This window comes from Streptopelia decaocto, assembly GCF_964273445.1.
Source record: "Streptopelia decaocto genome assembly, chromosome: 2".
Classification (NCBI taxonomy): domain Eukaryota; kingdom Metazoa; phylum Chordata; class Aves; order Columbiformes; family Columbidae; genus Streptopelia; species Streptopelia decaocto.
This window is the reverse complement of record NC_138655.1, coordinates 14,561,280-14,579,244: the sequence shown is the minus strand read 5'-3', so window position 1 is coordinate 14,579,244 and position 17,965 is coordinate 14,561,280. Positions and strand designations below refer to the sequence as shown.

General features: G+C 40.7%; 1 protein-coding gene across 1 annotated transcript in view; it reads left to right on the top strand.

The window, feature by feature from the left end:
- Positions 1–8,090: 8,090 nt before the first annotated feature.
- Positions 8,091–17,965, top strand: part of COL14A1 (collagen type XIV alpha 1 chain) — a 124,893-nt gene continuing 115,018 nt past the window's right edge. The window contains exons 1-3 of the mRNA XM_082045131.1: positions 8,091–8,325; positions 11,741–11,862; positions 17,271–17,387. Coding sequence (XP_081901257.1) covers positions 11,775–11,862; positions 17,271–17,387 — 205 coding nt within the window. The 5' untranslated portion in view covers positions 8,091–8,325; positions 11,741–11,774. The remainder of the gene's footprint in view (positions 8,326–11,740; positions 11,863–17,270; positions 17,388–17,965) is intronic.

Below are 17,965 nucleotides of genomic sequence, written 5' to 3'. Positions count from 1 at the left end.
CTACAATGTGATTATTCAGCATCACTAAAGCACCAAGTCTTGTTCAGGCACTTATTTTAATGAGTTGCTTTAAGTGTGGCTCTCACCTAATCCTGTGAACCCAGAAATGAGTCATGGCACTACAGTCTTATGGTGTTCATCTGTTTGTTCCTCTGTTCAGAAAATTTTATCTAGCATGAAATACTTAACGAGTTTTATAAGAATTATTTTCTGAAAATGAATAGAATGTACATAGTAATCTGAACTTACTTGCCATGTCTTGTGGTCATAATACTTCCTGAACATGGCAGAAGACCATGGATGGAATTTTTTGAAAATAAAATATATATGGAGAATGTAGCACACTGAAGAAACAAAGCTGTTCTTGACTTTTCATAGTTATGGAGTTGTGGAGTCTCTTACTCTGGAGACATTCAAAACCCACCTGGACTCATTCCTGTGTAACCTCATCTGGGTGTTCCTGCTCCATCAGGGGGATTGGACTGGATGATCTTTCAAGGTCCCTTCCAATCCCTAGCATTCTATGATTCTATAATTCTATTATTATTTCTCTCCCTTTTTTTTAAAAAAAAGTTTTATTTATTTATTTATTTATTTATTTATTTATTTAGAGTGCAAGGCAATAACTACACAAGCTTTTTTAGATTATCATCAGATATGCAAAGAAAATGAACCTTAGACTATAGAAGAGGACAGAAACATGACTTTAGGAAATGTATCTCTATGCTTAATAGTTGATATCGGTAACAAAGTGCATTGTTACTGCCTGTTCCTCCTTTACCGTCATAGTACAGAAGCAGCTCATGGACAGATATCTGGATGGCTCTGCATGACCTGGTGGAGAACTGCTCAGGGAGAGCTGCTCTGTGTGAGAGCCGAGCCTGAAGCCTATTGAATTTCAAAGGTGCTTAGAACTCTCTGAAATAAGCAGATCCCATCCTCCCTCTTCCCTACCAGTGAGTTTCGCTCTTGATTTTGATGGAATACAGCAAAATCACAGACATGTTGCTTTTATAATTTCATAGATTCAAGTCCTCACTGTAGACTCCTACAGTTTGCATATCTTAGGTCCAGTGAAGGATTATTTTACTAAGGAAGGCTCATTGCCCCAAAACCCAATTCTCCTCCTATGCAGCTTCCCAGGCTCTCCAGGCTGGCAGCCTGAACTGTGGTGGAGAGCAGGGAAGGTGAGAGGGGGAGCTTCCCTAAGATTAATGTCAGTCAAAGAATAGTCTGACTTCCCCATGGAGAGTTACTTGTGCTAAATGGGAGACAGGGAGGCAAGTTATTCCTTTGGCTGGCATGAGGAAAAAAGAATAGAACAGGATACAATAGGATTGTGATCCATTTTGATTTAATTAATCTGCTAATTGTCTGTATATTCAGTCTCTTACACATGCTAATATTAGCTCTAACGAACCCACGCATGCAGAAGCAATACAAAGATACAGTTTGTTACTACAAAGACTCACATGGTTGCTTCTCAGTGCAAAAGCATTCAGAGCTTCCAGATCTTAAGGACTAATTCTCCAACTCAAACCTTGCTAATATTTGAAGGGACAGATTGGCTGAGGTACCAAACACTAGTAACTCCTTTTCGGGTACTGAATTATTGTTATTATCATTATTATAATTATTATAAACACTGTGAAATGCCCAATGGCCTAAAGCACGTTTTGCTTGTTCTTCCAAGACTCCAAACCTTGAGACAGAGATTATGTTTGTGCTAGATAGTGAAGAACATCTACTGTTATACCCATATCTCTGAAGAATGAGCTGTAAGAAACACTGCAGTCTTCAAGGCTTTATTTTCCTCAGGACCCTGTGGTAATCTGATTTAAGCATTGTGCTAATTATTAATAAAACAGGCCACGGACAAGCTTTTTTCTGTGAACCGCAAGATAACATTACTGTGGCAAGTGCCAGCATTACAAGAACATTTAAACTAGCATTTATGATGAATACCACCAGTAAATTAAAGGTTACGAAAGGATCCAAACAGTGATAATCTAAAGGAAAAAGAAAAGAAAAAAGAAAAGAAAAAAGAAAAGATGACATGAAGATTACAGTACTTCGTAAAAAAGCCAAAGATGAAAAGTCAGTGACTACAGTTTAATAAACAAATACTTGAAAACAGAGTAGCATCATGGATGGACTGTTGCTGAATATCCTACTTTTACCTGGGTTTTGTGAAGAACATGAATTGAGGTGATGTTCAGTGCAAGACCCAGATGTTGCAAAAACTTGCACAGCTGCGTGAATTACAGTATCTGAGTGTTGAGAATGAGAGGAAAAAATAAAAAGGCTAACCCAAAAGTTTCTGAGATGTTATCTGCTTTTTGTGGTTGTAGACTGTTGCCTCTCCTTTTTTCAGCTTTCACAGTCTTGGTCACAATACCCTATAATTCTTTAAGTCATCAGATCAGATTATGCTTTGGAGCATAATTACTGCTAGCTATTTTTTTAAGGCTAGCATATAAACTTGCTTTCCTCCTGTGTAATTTCCTCTTATTTTTGGCTTTATGTTTAAGACACTTAAATCACATTCAGTGGAAAGTGTCCAAGCACTGTATGTGTATATATGTGACCCAGAGAGCTAGTTCTGCAACACATGCAGAGCAGAAACAAACTTTCCCTCCTTCTTCTCTTTATCCCAACAATTCTTGGCAAATCTTGAGACAGCGAATGGCCATCTCAGTCTTAGGGACAGCTCAGTGACAACAGTCACACATACAACTTTAGCAGTAATCTGAGCAGCAGTGCAACCCATCCCATGGTAGCACCTTCTTCTGCCCAGAGGAGCTTTCTGTGAGTTGGCTGTGGATGAACGGAACCCTTCTGCACAGAAGCTGAGAAATACCGGTCTTTACAGCTCATCATTTAACGACTCTTACAATGTAGATCAAAGCATGAGGACTATTAAAGTGTTGGTTTTCTTTAGCAGACACAGTACTCGAATTTGGATACACAGAAACGAGAAAGATACAGGTTTGTTCATACACGAAAGAGATTTTTGTCCAAGACTGCCCCCAGCTGTTATTGCTTCATCACTGAAAAAAATGTTTTAAACTGCTGTAATTTCTCTTTCTCCTATTTGAAAAAATGGGATCTACAGTATACTGATACTTAGTATTGATATTTATTGGAATAATTAACTGACAGTTATTTCAGGTACTTAAATGTCCCTGAAGTATAAAAATGGAAGGTGTACTGAATTTCTTCAGTAAGTATTTGGCTGGGGGCAATTTTCTTGAGCTGTTTGCAACAATAAAATATCAAACTTTCTCTTGGCTTTCTCCATTCACATTTTGTATAAAATTCCTCTGGAACACAGGCTACATTTTTTTACAATAATAGCTTTTTCTTTGGCAAATACAGATCACAGTATCATTTATATTCCATAAAATTTTTGCTAAGGTAAATTCAATATTTTATTCCTGGGAATCTAGCTTTATATGTTTAGCATATTGCAAATATAAGTCTATTCTCGAAAATTTCAACTGTAATACTTAAAAATGTGTAGGACAACAAAGCACCCAGCTCTGGATCCCATCATCCACTTCAAATGCCTTAAAACAAACACAGCAAAGAGAACCAGGCTGTTTAAAACTGAACAAAGGAAATAGTTTAGATTAACAGAATTTGTAAGCAATATAAAGTGTTTATTAAAGGAGGAGTTTGTTCAGGTATTTATTCAGTGGCAAAAAAACCCAACCCTGTGTGTTGTCATGCAATGCAACTCTAGGAGACAACTTGGTAATTATTTTTCAGAGTCTAATGAACAGACACAATTTTCTAAAAGTTACAAGTTAGAAAATCTGAAAATGTTTAGTTTTGCATTAACAAACAAGATGGAAAAACGGATCACTGGGCAGCATTTAACAAATCTTACTCTTCTTGTCAAGAATTCTATTCTCATGGACCCATATAGTGGAAAAGTGCTTGAAGTAGACCGAGGCAGACCAGAGCTGTGTAATTATAGCATTCAAGGGTAGGAGCTCAGACAAAAAGCTCAGTAGGAGACAAACAAGAAGCTCTGCTTCTTTTAAATAGTCACTTCTGATACATGTTATTCGGACAGCAATTCTTCCTTGTTCCAGACATCTCTTGCATTCATTACTCAAGGTGTATATTACAGAGACCACAGCAGTATTGCTTCCAGCTCTTACTGGGTTTAAATATTCATTTCAGCCTGGATTTCATTCCAAAGAAAATTACTTTTGGCACGGACAACCAGAATCTGTCGGTCTTCTGCTTATTCGGTAAGAAATGGGGGGAACCCTTCCCTCCCTGTGTTGTACTGTACCAGTGGTGGGCTGCAACTTAATCCGTAACAGAGCATTATCCAGTGGAAAGAAATCTGGGCTCACTGTTGCCAGTCTAACACTGTACTTGTGCCTACCTATTTCCAGGTGCTGCTAGATTCAAGTATCATAAAGCCTGTTCTTTCCACTGTCCCCAGGGAATCCGTCTCCATGCTGGCAGGCTCCCAGGACCTGCCCATCAAATGCAGCGCTCTCTCAGGACAACCGATGAAGTCTCGGCATGCCATCTGGTAGCGAGTGGGAGCAGCAATCACAGATTTTGCATTTTGACTGCGATGTTGTTGTTCATCCTAACTTTAGTAACGCTTTCACCCATAGCTTCCTCATGGACACACTGGTGAAGCATGAGCCACGTAAGTGGACAGCGACAGGAACTGAAAATTGAATTGCTGAGCTCAAGGGGCTGTGATCAGCAGCACAAAGTCCAACCGGAGACCAGACACTAGCAATACACCCCAGGAGTCCTTTTCTGATCTCTCAACACATAATTTCATAAATCACTTAATTATTGCAGGTGTTGACAGACTGATCTTGGCAAACCACCTTCCAAAGAGCACTGTATGTACCATCATATTTCATAAGAATTACATCATTTAAAGCAAAAGTCAGCTTTATTTCAAGTACTATCTTTGTATTTGTGTTCTTTCAGTAGCAAAACCAAAATTCTAGAAATCATTGTTAGGCCTAGAGACTAATTCAAGTCTTTCAAATGAGTGTTCTATAGTCAAAATCGTTGCATGTGACTGAAGTTTTTGGACACTGGGGAAGAGAGGGCATTTAAAAAATGTATCTCTCTTTGTAAGGTATATTGGGAGATAAAAACACTAATAACTTAAAAAAATGTCATTGTAATAAAAGAACATGAGACCTGACTAGATTTTAATTTTTTGCAACTTAAAAATATCCCTAAGCTTGATATTCTCATATCCCAAAAGCCTTGTGGAAGATGGCACCACAATTAACATTGCATTGATGAATATATCAGAAAAAGTAAGAAAAAATATTCTAAGTATATCCAAAATAGCAGAAGATGTTCTAAAAAGCCAAGGATTCATAATTACAGCATAAGTCTTCCACACAGCCACCAAAAATATTAATTATTTGTGCTTCTGTTCAGTTCCCACAAATAGTGCTGTTGATGATCCATTACTTGGTTCAATCAAACCTTTAGATATTCAGCCCAGTTCACTTTGAGCTCACCAGCCTGCACTAATTCTATTATTTGTGACACTGCCCTTCGATTAGTGGAATCGTTTCCAGCTGCGTTTTTGGTATCAATCCCAAGTAATCCTATTTATAGAAATTTTGTGGAATCTATACTAGTGAAGCAAAGGATGGTCAATATCCTGTTGGTTTTAATACTTTTAAAATGTAGTGGCTGTAAATAATTGTTGCTCTTTTGAAATGACAGTTTAAAATAGTGGGAAGTAAATTAACAGGGTAAATTCACATTCAATAAATTTATTCTCAAAACTGTGTGGTGGTGTATGTTTTTTTCTTTTTTTTTTTTATGGAAGAAAAGAAGGAAACATTAGTAAATATTAGTAAATGATTTGTATGTTAATATTTTGCATATTGTGTCTTACTCTATTTCTAGATGTGAAACCTATATGAACTCTTTCAAGGAAGCTTTACTTTTTCACTTCTAGCTTGAACTTTTGAAAACCATGAGGTCTTTCTTGTAATTACACAAGATTTATCATGGTTTCACAGAATCACAGAATGTCAGGGATTGGAAGGGACCTCGAAAGATCATCCAGTCCAATCCCCCTGCTGGAGCAGGAACACCCAGATGAGGTTACACAGGAAGGTGTCCAGGCAGGTTTTGAATGTCTCCAGAGAAGGAGACTCCACAACCCCCCTGGGCAGCCTGTTCCAGTGTCTGTTACCTTTAGTGAGAAGAAGTTTCTTCTCAAACTTAGAGTGGAACCTCTTGTGTTCCAGTTTGAACCCATTATCCCTTTTCCTATCATTGGTTGTCACGGAGATGAGCCTGGCTCCATCCTCGTGACACTCACCCTTTATATATTTATAAACATTAATGAGGTCACCTCTCAGTCTCCTCCAAGCTAAAGAGCCCCAGCTACTTCAGTCTTTCCTCATAAGGGAGATGCTCCACTCCCTTCATCATCTTTGTTGCCCTACACAAGATTTATCATGGTTTCCAGAGTAAGCTGAGTAAAGCTCAATGGTAACAACTGTGATTCACTCTAAAAAGTGGACAAATAGTGTAAAAATAGCACTGTAAATCAGGAAAAATAAACTGATATTAATAAAATCAGCCGACTTACCCTTGAAAGTAAACACTTTGCATAAGCTTAAAATATTAACTTTATTTCTGATGCAAACAGGTGATTAAAAATTAAAGCATAAAGTCATTTGAGGGTTGCAAATAGTTATGGAATCTATTTACCGGTCAGCAGGATCCTCAGGACTTTCCACTGAGTTCCCGTACTCCGACCAGCTGCAGCCACAGGGTGGTGCTCATGGACTTCGCATTCTACATTATAAATCCGGAAAAAAAAATGAGCGAAAGGGAGCCCCATTCTCCCTTTGGCAGGCTGCTCCTTGTCCTGCCCTGAAGTACAAGAGCCAGCAAGGCGTCGTGGATTAGGCTGATTTATCTCTCTACATTTACCAAGTCTTGAAGGACATTGCAAATAGACGTATCCATCTGCTTCCTTGTCTTCTGGATATTATTGTTTAGCTATATACATAAACCAGGGACTGAAAAGGTACAAAATATATCACATTTAGCATCAATAAGCTGAACTTTTTACTGCTTCAGAGGAGTTGTTATTTTGCGGCTAATCTCTTCTTGACTGGTACAAGTCTTGCCATTGCACACAGCTGGCAGTGCAAAAGAGTAACTGCAGATGACAGGACCTCCCGATTCCTAGAGCTGGGAGATGCTTTTCAGATCTAAGAATGCTTTTTAACCTTTGCTATAGAAAACATCTGCACTTAGAGAGTTTTTTTTAAAGCTGCAGTTTTAGGGGGAAGATACCTGTGCACTGTGAATCTGGACATGAGTCTGCAGCACTGTGGAATCCTACTCAACAACAATAGGTCCTGCTTTACAGAGTCACAGTCATCTCCCTGGGACTTCCTGCCTTCCCCTTCCCTAAAAGGGGCTCCTACTTTAAGAAAGAGACGCGCATCTCTTGTTTCACCTGTGCCTGTTGTTTCTTCACTAAAATCCTTCAGTGATTTCATTTGTAACTGTATACAGATGACCAGGCACGTTGAAATTAATATTTTCATTCACCTCTTAAATTCTTGGGACTTTGTGAGCAGTGGCCTTAATTGTAAATTCAGTGGGGTATACCGTAAAGATACTCATATTTCTATATGAATATCGATTCTGCAATTCCACATTCCCATTGCAGTGTCTGTGCATATGGCAAAAATGTGCATATGTACTATGACGCTTTTAATCAAGGTTTATACTAAGCCAGACAAGTACTGGAACACTTTAATATAAATATTTCCCCGATGAATCATTAATCTACACATCGCAATACCCGGCACTGGGGGATACTTGCATTCCAAGCCGTACTGCTTGACACCTTTTAAATCACTTAAAACGAAGTGAACCAGAAACTTCGGGGAGAGGGAAGTGAGTTAAAAAGTAGCAAAACCAGAAGAAAGATGACACTGACAAGCCCAGCACCTGCGCTTGTAACGCTGCCCCAAACCCGCCCCGCCCCGGGGTCCCACCCCGGCCCTGCCTCCCCGCGCACCTGGCCGCGCCCCCGCCGCGGAGCTCGGGCTCGGGGGCGGAGGCACCGCTCATGCCTCTTTCCCCCACCCCTTCTTTCCACTTTCTGCGCTATAATTGCCCGCCTCCTTTCGCTCCCTTTTCGCCTTATCAGATGCGGCGCGGCGAGGGGAAGAGCGGCCAGAGGGGAGGGAAGCGGCGCTCCCGCAGCCGGCTCAGCACCCGCAGCCCCGCCTGAGCGCACCCCCAGCGGCCGCTCCCCCGCTGGTGTCTGCGCAGGTCGGTGTGAGCTCCGCGTCGTCTCCCTCGAGGGCTGGGGCGGGGGGGCTGGCTCCGGGGAGATAAAGCCGGTGCGGGGGTCAGGAGCGCTTCCCGCACACCTGCCCGGCCACCCCCGCGGCGGCCGGCGCGAAGCCGCGGAGGGGAGAGCTGTGTGAGGATGGAGGGGTGGGAAGCGGCGCACCTGGGGCGGGGAGGGGGGAAACTGCTTAGAAACTTAGAAACTGCTGCAAAAGCCTTTCTTTTGCAAATAATCATAATTACAAAGTAACCGGCCACTCTTTAAAACGGAGGCCCCTCGGGCCAGGCTGGAGCCGTGTCTGCGGGGGCTGCGGGAGGCGAGCGAAACGCGCCCGCCGTGTCGCGGCACCGCCGGCGGGTCTGTCAGAGCCGGGACGGAATCCCCGCCCCGCCGACTCCTCCGCGCTTTCCCGCCCGTCCCGCGTGGGGGCGGCCATGGCGGCGGGCCCGGCGGCTCCCTCGGGGCCGCGGTGGTGCCGGGGCAGGTCGCGCTTTTCCTTTTCGCCCAGTGGGATGTCGAGCCGAGAAGCCGGTGCCCGTTCCCGGGCAGCGGCTGGACGCAGGGTCACACCGCTCCGTAACGAGCTACCGAGAGGGCTGGTGCGCGGGAGGGCAGCGCTAACCTGTCAGCCTCGGGGAGAGGTGCCAGGGCTGCGCCCAGGCGGCTCAGCCTCCTCGCCGGGGCGGCACAGAGCATGAAGAAGTCCCTGGGCTTTCTCCTGTACTGGGGCACCTCGAAGACAGGTTGTTCCCTCGGGAGAAGGTGCCCCATTCCTCGGGAGCCGGTCTGGGGGAGCAGCTGTGGGGGTTCACCCCACGGGCACGGCTCTTGGCTTGGGAGGGTTTGGCCTCTGTTGCCAGAGGTGTTCTGTCAGATAACTGCCCTACCAAATACTTAATAGAAGGTGAAGTAGATAAAAAGCAGGAGGAATAGAATGTTTCTTTTTGTTCCCAGGTAATGTCAGCCACAAGGTGGCTGCAGACGTGCAGTTGCCTTTCCTAGTTAAGGGTAACCGTGAAGTGTGGGTTATTGTAGAGGTGAACTTGTGCCTAATTTATCTAGCATCAGTTGTATGTATCCAATAAATCTTACTTGTCTGTGCAATGGCTTTTCTGTAAAAGGAAGAGTAGAGAGTGTTTCTACGTAGGATTACCTGTCAGTATTTATAGCTCTTATTTGGGAAGAGTATTTATATAAAATCTAGCAGACTGGGAACTGAGCCACTGCTGTGTGTGAATATTTTAATATCTGGGTTATTACATGCTAAGAAATCCTTATGTTGTCAGTGGTGACTACATTGGAGAGTAAGTTGTATGCTGCTCTTTAAGAGTCTACATTTACTTGGTCCTGGTTGTGTTGCTGAGTGAGGGGAGAAGCCTCAACACCCAATGTGAGATATACAAAGGATGTATTTGAGACTGTTTAAGACTTGACTGTCTTCATTCTTCCTATTGCCTGTCACTGGCAACTGTCTGCTGACTTTGCTGGCGAGTCTGGATCTAGTCCCTGAGTGTCTGACTCTTTGTGTTCATGTACTAGGAAGCCTGGGCACTTTGCTCAGGCTTCTGAATTCCATCTGGAGGACGTGTCCTAAAAACTGGGCATAGCAATCCCTAAGTTTCTGGTAGACATCTTTGTTGTTGGATCTAGCTATTTATCTCTGTCTTGAGAGATTTATACTGTAAGAAATGGATTGAAAAAAACCCATATATATTTAAGTAGTGTGAAATTTGTTGATAAATTGGCTAAAACTTAAGTAACCTTTTGTGGGGACGGAATTCACAATGATTAAGCCTCCTGTATATTATGTTTCTTGGCGACATATCAAGCATTCATGACTAGGATTTGCAACAGTAGACCTACCAAATCCTGGGATAACTATGGGAAATTGTAAATACTTGAAGAGAGGAGATGTAGGTCTAACCTGTTATGTGTTTAATAATGGCTGAGGTGCTTCAGTCTGCTTTTTCTGTTGGATAGTGGTTGAACCACTTGCTTTGTGCAATCCTCAGAGGACAAAGAAAACATGGAAGGCAAATTCAATTATGGTATATTGGGAATATTAGTAGAAATGACACAGAAAGTAAATGGGAGAGACCTGCAACACAGAAACACATAAACCAAAATTTACCAAAAGAAACCTTTGAATGTTGACTCTCTGTTGACAACAAGAAATCTACTGTCAATTATCTTAATTTAATTCTCCCATAAAATATTAACAGGAGGGGGCAGCAAAAATTATTCTTCTTTGCCAGAAAATTGACTAAAACTAGTGCAGTGTAGTTGAGTGATAAGCGTTTATAAGCACAGTGTTATGAACATGTTGATAAATTTTGGGGTGTTTTTATATGTGTTGAATAACACTACTGGAAAGTGGTAGAGGCCAAGTTCAGATAGTGAAATGTGTACTGTTTTAACCTAGCTTCTATGGGCAGATAAATTATCCCTTCTGGAACTTTTGCATTGGCATCAGAATTGCTTCCTTTTACCCAACTAGTTCACCTAGGGCTGCCTTGAGTGTTCATATAGTGCTGCACTCTGAAGTGTTGATGTTCCTAACTGATTAAGGTAGACTAAATATTTTTGACCATGGTATTACCTGCAAATAGAATTAGTGCTTACTCAGCTGATACCCTGTACACCTTCTGAGCTGCGTCTGCTTTAGTTACTGTAAAGACCAGGGAGTAAAACAGAGAACAGAATAAGCTGAATAAGACAGGGAAAGAAAAATTTAGTAAGTTGTAGAGAACAGTGAGAAGAGGACTCGTGTTTCCTCAGAACGAAGTTCTGCCTTTTTTTACAACTGATATGCGAAATTGGTCAGTTGAACTGATGAATGATTATTTCACGGGGGTTATTGGGTACACATATATGCTATTTTATGTTAGGCTTGCAGGGCAGTTCTCATCTTGTGTGCTGTTTGTTTGTTGTTTATTTTATTTATTACAGAATCCTGAAATACATAATTTAACATCCCATTTTGGATGCTTTCTGTATGTAAAGTAGATAACACTTTAAGTCTTAGTTATTGAGAGCTTCAGAGTTCTCTACCACTGATAGATAAGGTGCTTGTGACACTGGATTGTACCCGTTTTACCTTGTTACACATAGCAAACTACTTCCAGTACTAACATATGCTTAGCAAAGAATATCGATTTATCTCTTCACAAATTTTCAGAACTCTTGAGTAACCCAAATGGTTGGTTTTGTCCCTTTCAGGTAAAATATGCTTTGGTTATTAAACTGCTGTTAGGATGAAATCTTGGCTCCACTGATTTCTTTGACAAATGCCTAATTTTTTTTAATGGAATCCAGATTCTGCCCACATTTTCATTAAAGTGGTTGCCTCATCTTTGCAGGTTTAATAATCCTTTTTGTTCTATGTGTTTTCAGACCTTCTGATACAGTGTATATTGAGGGGAAGAAGATGCTTTGTCGGTATGAGATAAAGAGCTGTTTCCTCTTGGCTTTTTTAGCTATCACGGCTTTCTTCATCAGGGATGCCCAGGGCCAAGGTAAGCCATAAATAAGAAGACAGAGCTTTTCACTCTGATGTGCAGAAATAAACTTTCTTATTCCAATGCAAGTGTTACTTCCCTCTCAGTAGCATGTGGATCCGCTACTACTGAAATGAAACAGGAGTTTTGCAGGTGATCTCAGGGGAGGAGTAGAATTATGTGTTCATGTGTGCGCTTTGAACTCAAATCTTTGTATCTCAAATAGCATACATCTTTTTGCAAATTCAGGTGTCTCAAAATGAGTCATATAGAACATTTTTACACTTATTTACATGAAAGTACTGATCAGAAGTTGCTGTAACTGTCTTCTATGTAATCAAGTAAGTTTGAAGGACCAACTATAATACTAAGCTCATATGGAATGTTTTTTTTTTTTCCTTGTTGGAACAGTAGCTATTGTAACACTTACATCATACAGTATTGCACAGGACTGTTAAATGTCACAGATTACTTCTACAGGTTTTTTTTTTATCTCCTTTGTGCATATTAAAAGATACTGCTGAGATTGTTAGGCTTAAATACTTGTTGGATTGTATTGATAGTGGTTTGACTTCTAGAGAAAACGTGTTCTGTTGCTTAGGGAAGAAGAGAGGAAGAATGCCAATGAACTTTTCTGATTTCTAAAGAAAAACATTTCTTTCAACTTTATATTTATGTAATCCCTTTGATATATGAATGCATGGCCATAACTGGGAGCAGAATTTGATCCTGGGGCTCTTCTGAAGTGTCTTGTACGATGCATTATTCATGAGCACATTCAGAGACTAGCGGCAACCCAAGGCTCTCCAAGGTCTGGTAAATGCAAGTAGCAGCGCTGTCCCATCTGCGTGGCACTCAGGTGCTGGGAAAGCATCCCATCCCGTCTCATCCCATCCCGGATGTTTGGGAATCTGCGGGTGTTTTACAAGCCTCTCCCAGAACTTAGGGACACATGTAAGCAGTAATATTTAATGTGGGCGATGTGAGGTGAATGAAGAAATACGTGTTCCCAATGTTCAACACGTCAGCTCTGGTCAGAAATGAGGTCCAGAATGTTTGTGACTTAATGAGCCGATAAAGCGAAGCATATGGTTAGTCTTCTCTCTGTGTATTTCAGTCCTGATACATATGGTTAAGATTTGCAAAATGGGATTGGGGATTGAGATCCATCTCCAGAATGTTTTGCAAAATTCCTTTAGCTTGGACACAGTACTCTTCCCTCAACTATGTGTTTGGTTTTTTGTTTGTTTCATTTTTTAATTGTCAAACTATTAATGAATGAAGGTCAGTGAAAGTGTTTTCCATCGCACCAGCAGAAGCTAGTGTTGGTGTAGTTGCTAAATGAAGAACAATACTTCCCTTGTTGTACTCTTTCAGCAAGCATCAGCTGCTGAATGCTGTCAGCAGTGTGGTACTAAGCTGAGTGGACTATTGCCTTGGCCCCAAATGGCTATGCTATTGAACGAAGTGATATGAAATCTCTATTCCATGTTCACAGGAGAAAAATATCTCTTGCTACACTTAAAGTAATAAGATGTTTCTCAAATCCTTCTTTCTCAAGGTTGGCACCCCTTGCAGTAAACTCTTCATGCAGCTGGCTAACTATTGACAATTTAATGCAGCACTAACACTGTGTTTGTCTGTTTTAAGAAACTGTACACTCTGCCAAGGTGTAGGAAGTGCTGGTATTAGTTGCAACTTGTGTTTCCTTCCTTTGGCAAAGATGCTCAGGTAAAGGTGTGTAATGTGACTTCTTGGAAAGGAGAACGTGTTTGAGAGACTGAAGTCAACATGCCTGAAGCTACAACTTATTTCTTCAACTGTGGAGTTACCCTTGTTGAGCTATGTGGTGTTATCTCATTTGTTGCCTGAATGCCATATAAACCAGATTGTTCTTGACTGAAAACTGAAAGGCACTATTATTCTTTCATCACTGCTGTTTCTTCCTCATTCATAATAATTTCACTTAATCTACAGTAACAAAAAATCCAGCTTTTGTTTACTTATGTTCTTATATAGTACATAAAAAATAGCACTGGGCAAGAAAAATACTTTAGAATTTTCCATTTATTCATAAAGTAACTTGCTTTAAGAATTTTTCTTGTTTTAAAATGGAAACTATTCTTTGTATAGCAATAATTTACATGTGTTGCTATTTTAATTGCAGTGCATATTAACTTGTTCAATTCTTATAACAAAAATTAATTGGAAGCCACAAAGTTTAGTTAGTATCCAGTCTTGGAGCACTGGATGTTTTAGAGCTGCACACATGCAGTTTATGGTATATTTCCTTTCCATTAAGATACTGAATAGTTCAAAACACTCATTGCCTAGTTTTCCACAAGAGTCCTGAATTAGGAGTACTAATTCATCTGATGGCATAAACCAGAGCCTTGAACTTGTCTGTAGTTTTCTTTTGGGTGACTGCTCTAATGTTGCTGACGGCCATTCACTTTTGCATTCCTGTGAAACCACTTAACAAGCTCTAGCTACTGATTTTTATCAGTTAATTGACTCAGCTTGGATTAATTCTTTTCCCTTTCTGCAAGAAGTGAGATTTTGTTCCACAGAAAATAAAGGTCCAAAGAAATAAAGATATCCTCTTCAGGTTGGTGAATGTATAGTAATTCCCATCAATATTTTGTTGTCTGTTCAAGTGTTAGATTTTTAACTTCCTTAGCTATATGTACTTTTCTAAGCCAGAACGTTAGTCTTTGCACAACTAAGACACAGTTGAGTATCTGTCTGGTGAACAATTCTTTTCTTCCTTATGGTTAACTGCTGTGTGGGATTGTCCATTCCCCTGCACTGCCACCTTTCATACAAAAATTGCCCAGTGAAAATTGACTAGTTCTGTAAAGACTATTCTGGCACACTTTTCTAGTCTTTCATATTGTAACTCTGTAGTAAACAGAAAAACTTTTGGTGATTGTGTCCTCCTTTGCTTGTAAGATCTGTGATTGTTTTTTAGAGGGTCCCAAAATTTACCTGGTTTGGTGATGGCTAATAGCAATTAGGCCAGAACGAAGCTTCTTTGTTAGAAGGTGCTTTCATAAGCTGTTAAGTTGAATGTAGAACAGAATGGAATGACAGGGGAAGGACAAACATAGCAGAGACTGTCAACGCTGAAATTCTAAGACATTTTTTTAATCAAACCTTGGTGTTATTGTTGCTCTCTCATTCCCCATAAAAATTTACCACTCGATCCTCATAAAATATGCAGTATTTTTACACTTGCATACTGTCATTGTGCAGAAGCTTATTCGCTATTCCTTAGGTGAAATAAATAATTAAAGGAATTGCATATTTTGCAAACTTCTAGCTATGATTTGTCACTCTTGGTTCATCCAGCCCCAATTTGTTGTAATTTATGAACAGCTGAAAGACAGAATGAATCTTGAAAATGAATTAAAAGCTGTAATCCATAACCGTGGTCTGCTTGGCTTTCATACTTTTTGCCATAGTTTTTGTCATTTTCTTACAATTCTAGCATGCTGAATGTTCTTGCAGAAACCTGCCCAGCAAAACATTTTACTGTACGAGGGCCAAATTTTCAAAGAACTGATTATTTTCTATTTGCAGTGATTCCTGTACATACTGTTGCTTGCAGCCTCTCTTTCTCTGAACTTTGGGGAGGTGAGAGGCAGTCTGAAGATGAGCTCTGACAAGATTGGGGAAATGCTCTGTTTGGGTGGAAGCCCAGCGCTGCGAACCAGAACAATTTTGAGTGCGTGGAATTGGTGTTGGTTGTATTAAACCTACAGATTTTTACTTGTAAGACCCAAAACGCTTTTTAATGTTAGATGGCATTTAGAAACACAATTCCAAATCTCAAAAACCTGCAGCCTGCCTCTTTCCTCCTCCTTCTTTTTCCCCCTCAAACTCCTGGAAAAAGGAGCATGTAAGAAAAAGTAATCAGTTCAGGACAGGTCTTTGGCTGCTGCTGGTGCCAGAGCTGCACTGACTGTAACAGGTCAAATGGAGAGGCCAGAGACTTGGCTAGAACACTCTGCCCCTTGACTCATGCTCCATATGCTGTAATCCTTAAATCTCAGAAATATCATGGGAAATATTGGCTTAGTATATCGAGTGGACCAACAAACTGTGGGCATGAGTGTAGTCAATTAGGAGCTCTTTTGGGGCCTGGGGTAAATAAATTTTAATTTCTCCGCTTCAGATTTCCCTTATTTCTTGGACTTATCAACAGAAACCTTAAGGGTGGTAGTGGCAGAGGCATCAGGGTTTGGAATAAAGGAAGAACTTCGGGGGGGCTGTGGAGGTAGTTGGAAGGGGAGGAGTAAGGTTGATGGAAGAGTTTGCTAAGCTTTTCTAGCCCTTTCTGTTGCTCAACCCCTGGATAGCTTCCTTGGCTGCCTTTCCCTCTACATTTGTTAGTTCTCTGTGGGCCAAACCCTATTCAAATATATCAAAGTTTTCCTTGTATTGACAGCCTTGGATCCCCCAGGCTGCGCACCTAACAGCTCTGCTTCAGTTATTTGCTGTGAAGAAGGGATGTGGCTCCCTGGAGCAGAGCAGAAATGCTGTGTAGAGTGTTGTCCAACATCAGTGGAGCTTGCCTGAGCAGAGAGATGCAAATAATTCATGTACATCATCACAATATTGCTGATATTGCAGTAACAACGTAGGGTGGATTTTCCATTTGTTTTTCTGTGTGTTGCTTCACTATCACCTCTTTCTCCATAATTTCATGCTTTTATTCATTTCACGTGCTGCTTCTATTTGAAACCTAGGTGATGGCACAATATAAATAGAAGACAGATTTGCTTACTATCTCCAGATTGCCCCTGCCTAAATCTCAGCTGGCCTGTGCATGCCTGCTAGTCTTTTAGACTGAAGCAGCGCTCGCTGCTTGGCAAGTGTGTTTGCTACTTAGGCCAGGTTTGCAAATTAAGCAGCTGAAGTTTCCTCTGCCTTGTGCATGCTTATCTTTCTTCTTGGTTACTGTGTCTTCGCAAGGCTTTGAAAATTTGGCCCTGAGTGACCTTAAATGTGGAGAAATGCCCACAGTAATGCGAGGTAGATGAGGCTAAGTAATGCATATTGTCAGTGTGAGTAAGGAGAGCAATTTTAATTCCCATATATTAACAAATAGCACTTTTGTTACCAGCTTTGCCTGCTAAACTAGAGTCTTAACATCTAACACTGTTTGTCTTTCTGTCCTCTGCTGTTAGGTTGTTAGTTTGTTTTTATAAAGAGATAAAAGGTATGTCTGAGGGAAGTAGTGCACCTGGGGATATTGTTTTACAAACTAATAAACTGATGTATGTGACATTTTGAATAACTTGCATCCTTTATCATTAAAACTTTGTGTTGTCTTATTATCTGTGTTAATTTTTATGTTCGTTTGAAATTGGTGGTTGCTTTTTATTTGAATTTAAAATGTTGTTCTCTTTGCCTACTTGCAGTGTCCCCACCGACAAGACTCAGATACAATGTAGTCAGTCCTGACAGCGTACAGATCTCTTGGAAAGCCCCCAAAGGGCAATTCACTGGTTATAAGCTGCTTGTCACTCCAAGTTCAGGTAAAACAAAAGTCTGTATGTTCTCTTTTTAAAATGAAAGGGCTGTCATTGTAAGGCTGAGGAGTTTTTTTCTTACGCCAATATCATCCTTCAGGACTAAGGAACTGTGTGGATAATGTGGATAATAGACTATTGGCTGGTCAATAGAAGTGAGAAATCAGTCTCACTGGAGGGTGGCTGTAGGCAGAGAATATGAGAATTGAATGCTTAAGATAGAAGAAGTGGGTGGATGCAGTTAAGCTTATGCAGTCCTTGGGAATTGTCGCTGATCATCCGTCTTTGCGTTCCTTTCTTCCTGTTGGGGTGTAAGGAAGTCTAGGAAGTGTTCAAAGGAGAGCACAGGAACCCTATTTCAGTCAAAGCTTTGAGGTGGATCTCACTGGGCGTTCTCCCATAGTGAGCTCCCCAGGAAAGACCAAAAACATTTTAGATCAAACTTAAGAAAAAGCTTTTTTTTAAAAAAAAAAAAAAAAAAAATGAAAATTTGAAATATAAAGACAGGCAACAAAGTGGCTGTATCAGGCTACCTGTGTAGAGGTACTACTTCTGTATATGTTTAAATTTAGATGTAGATACAC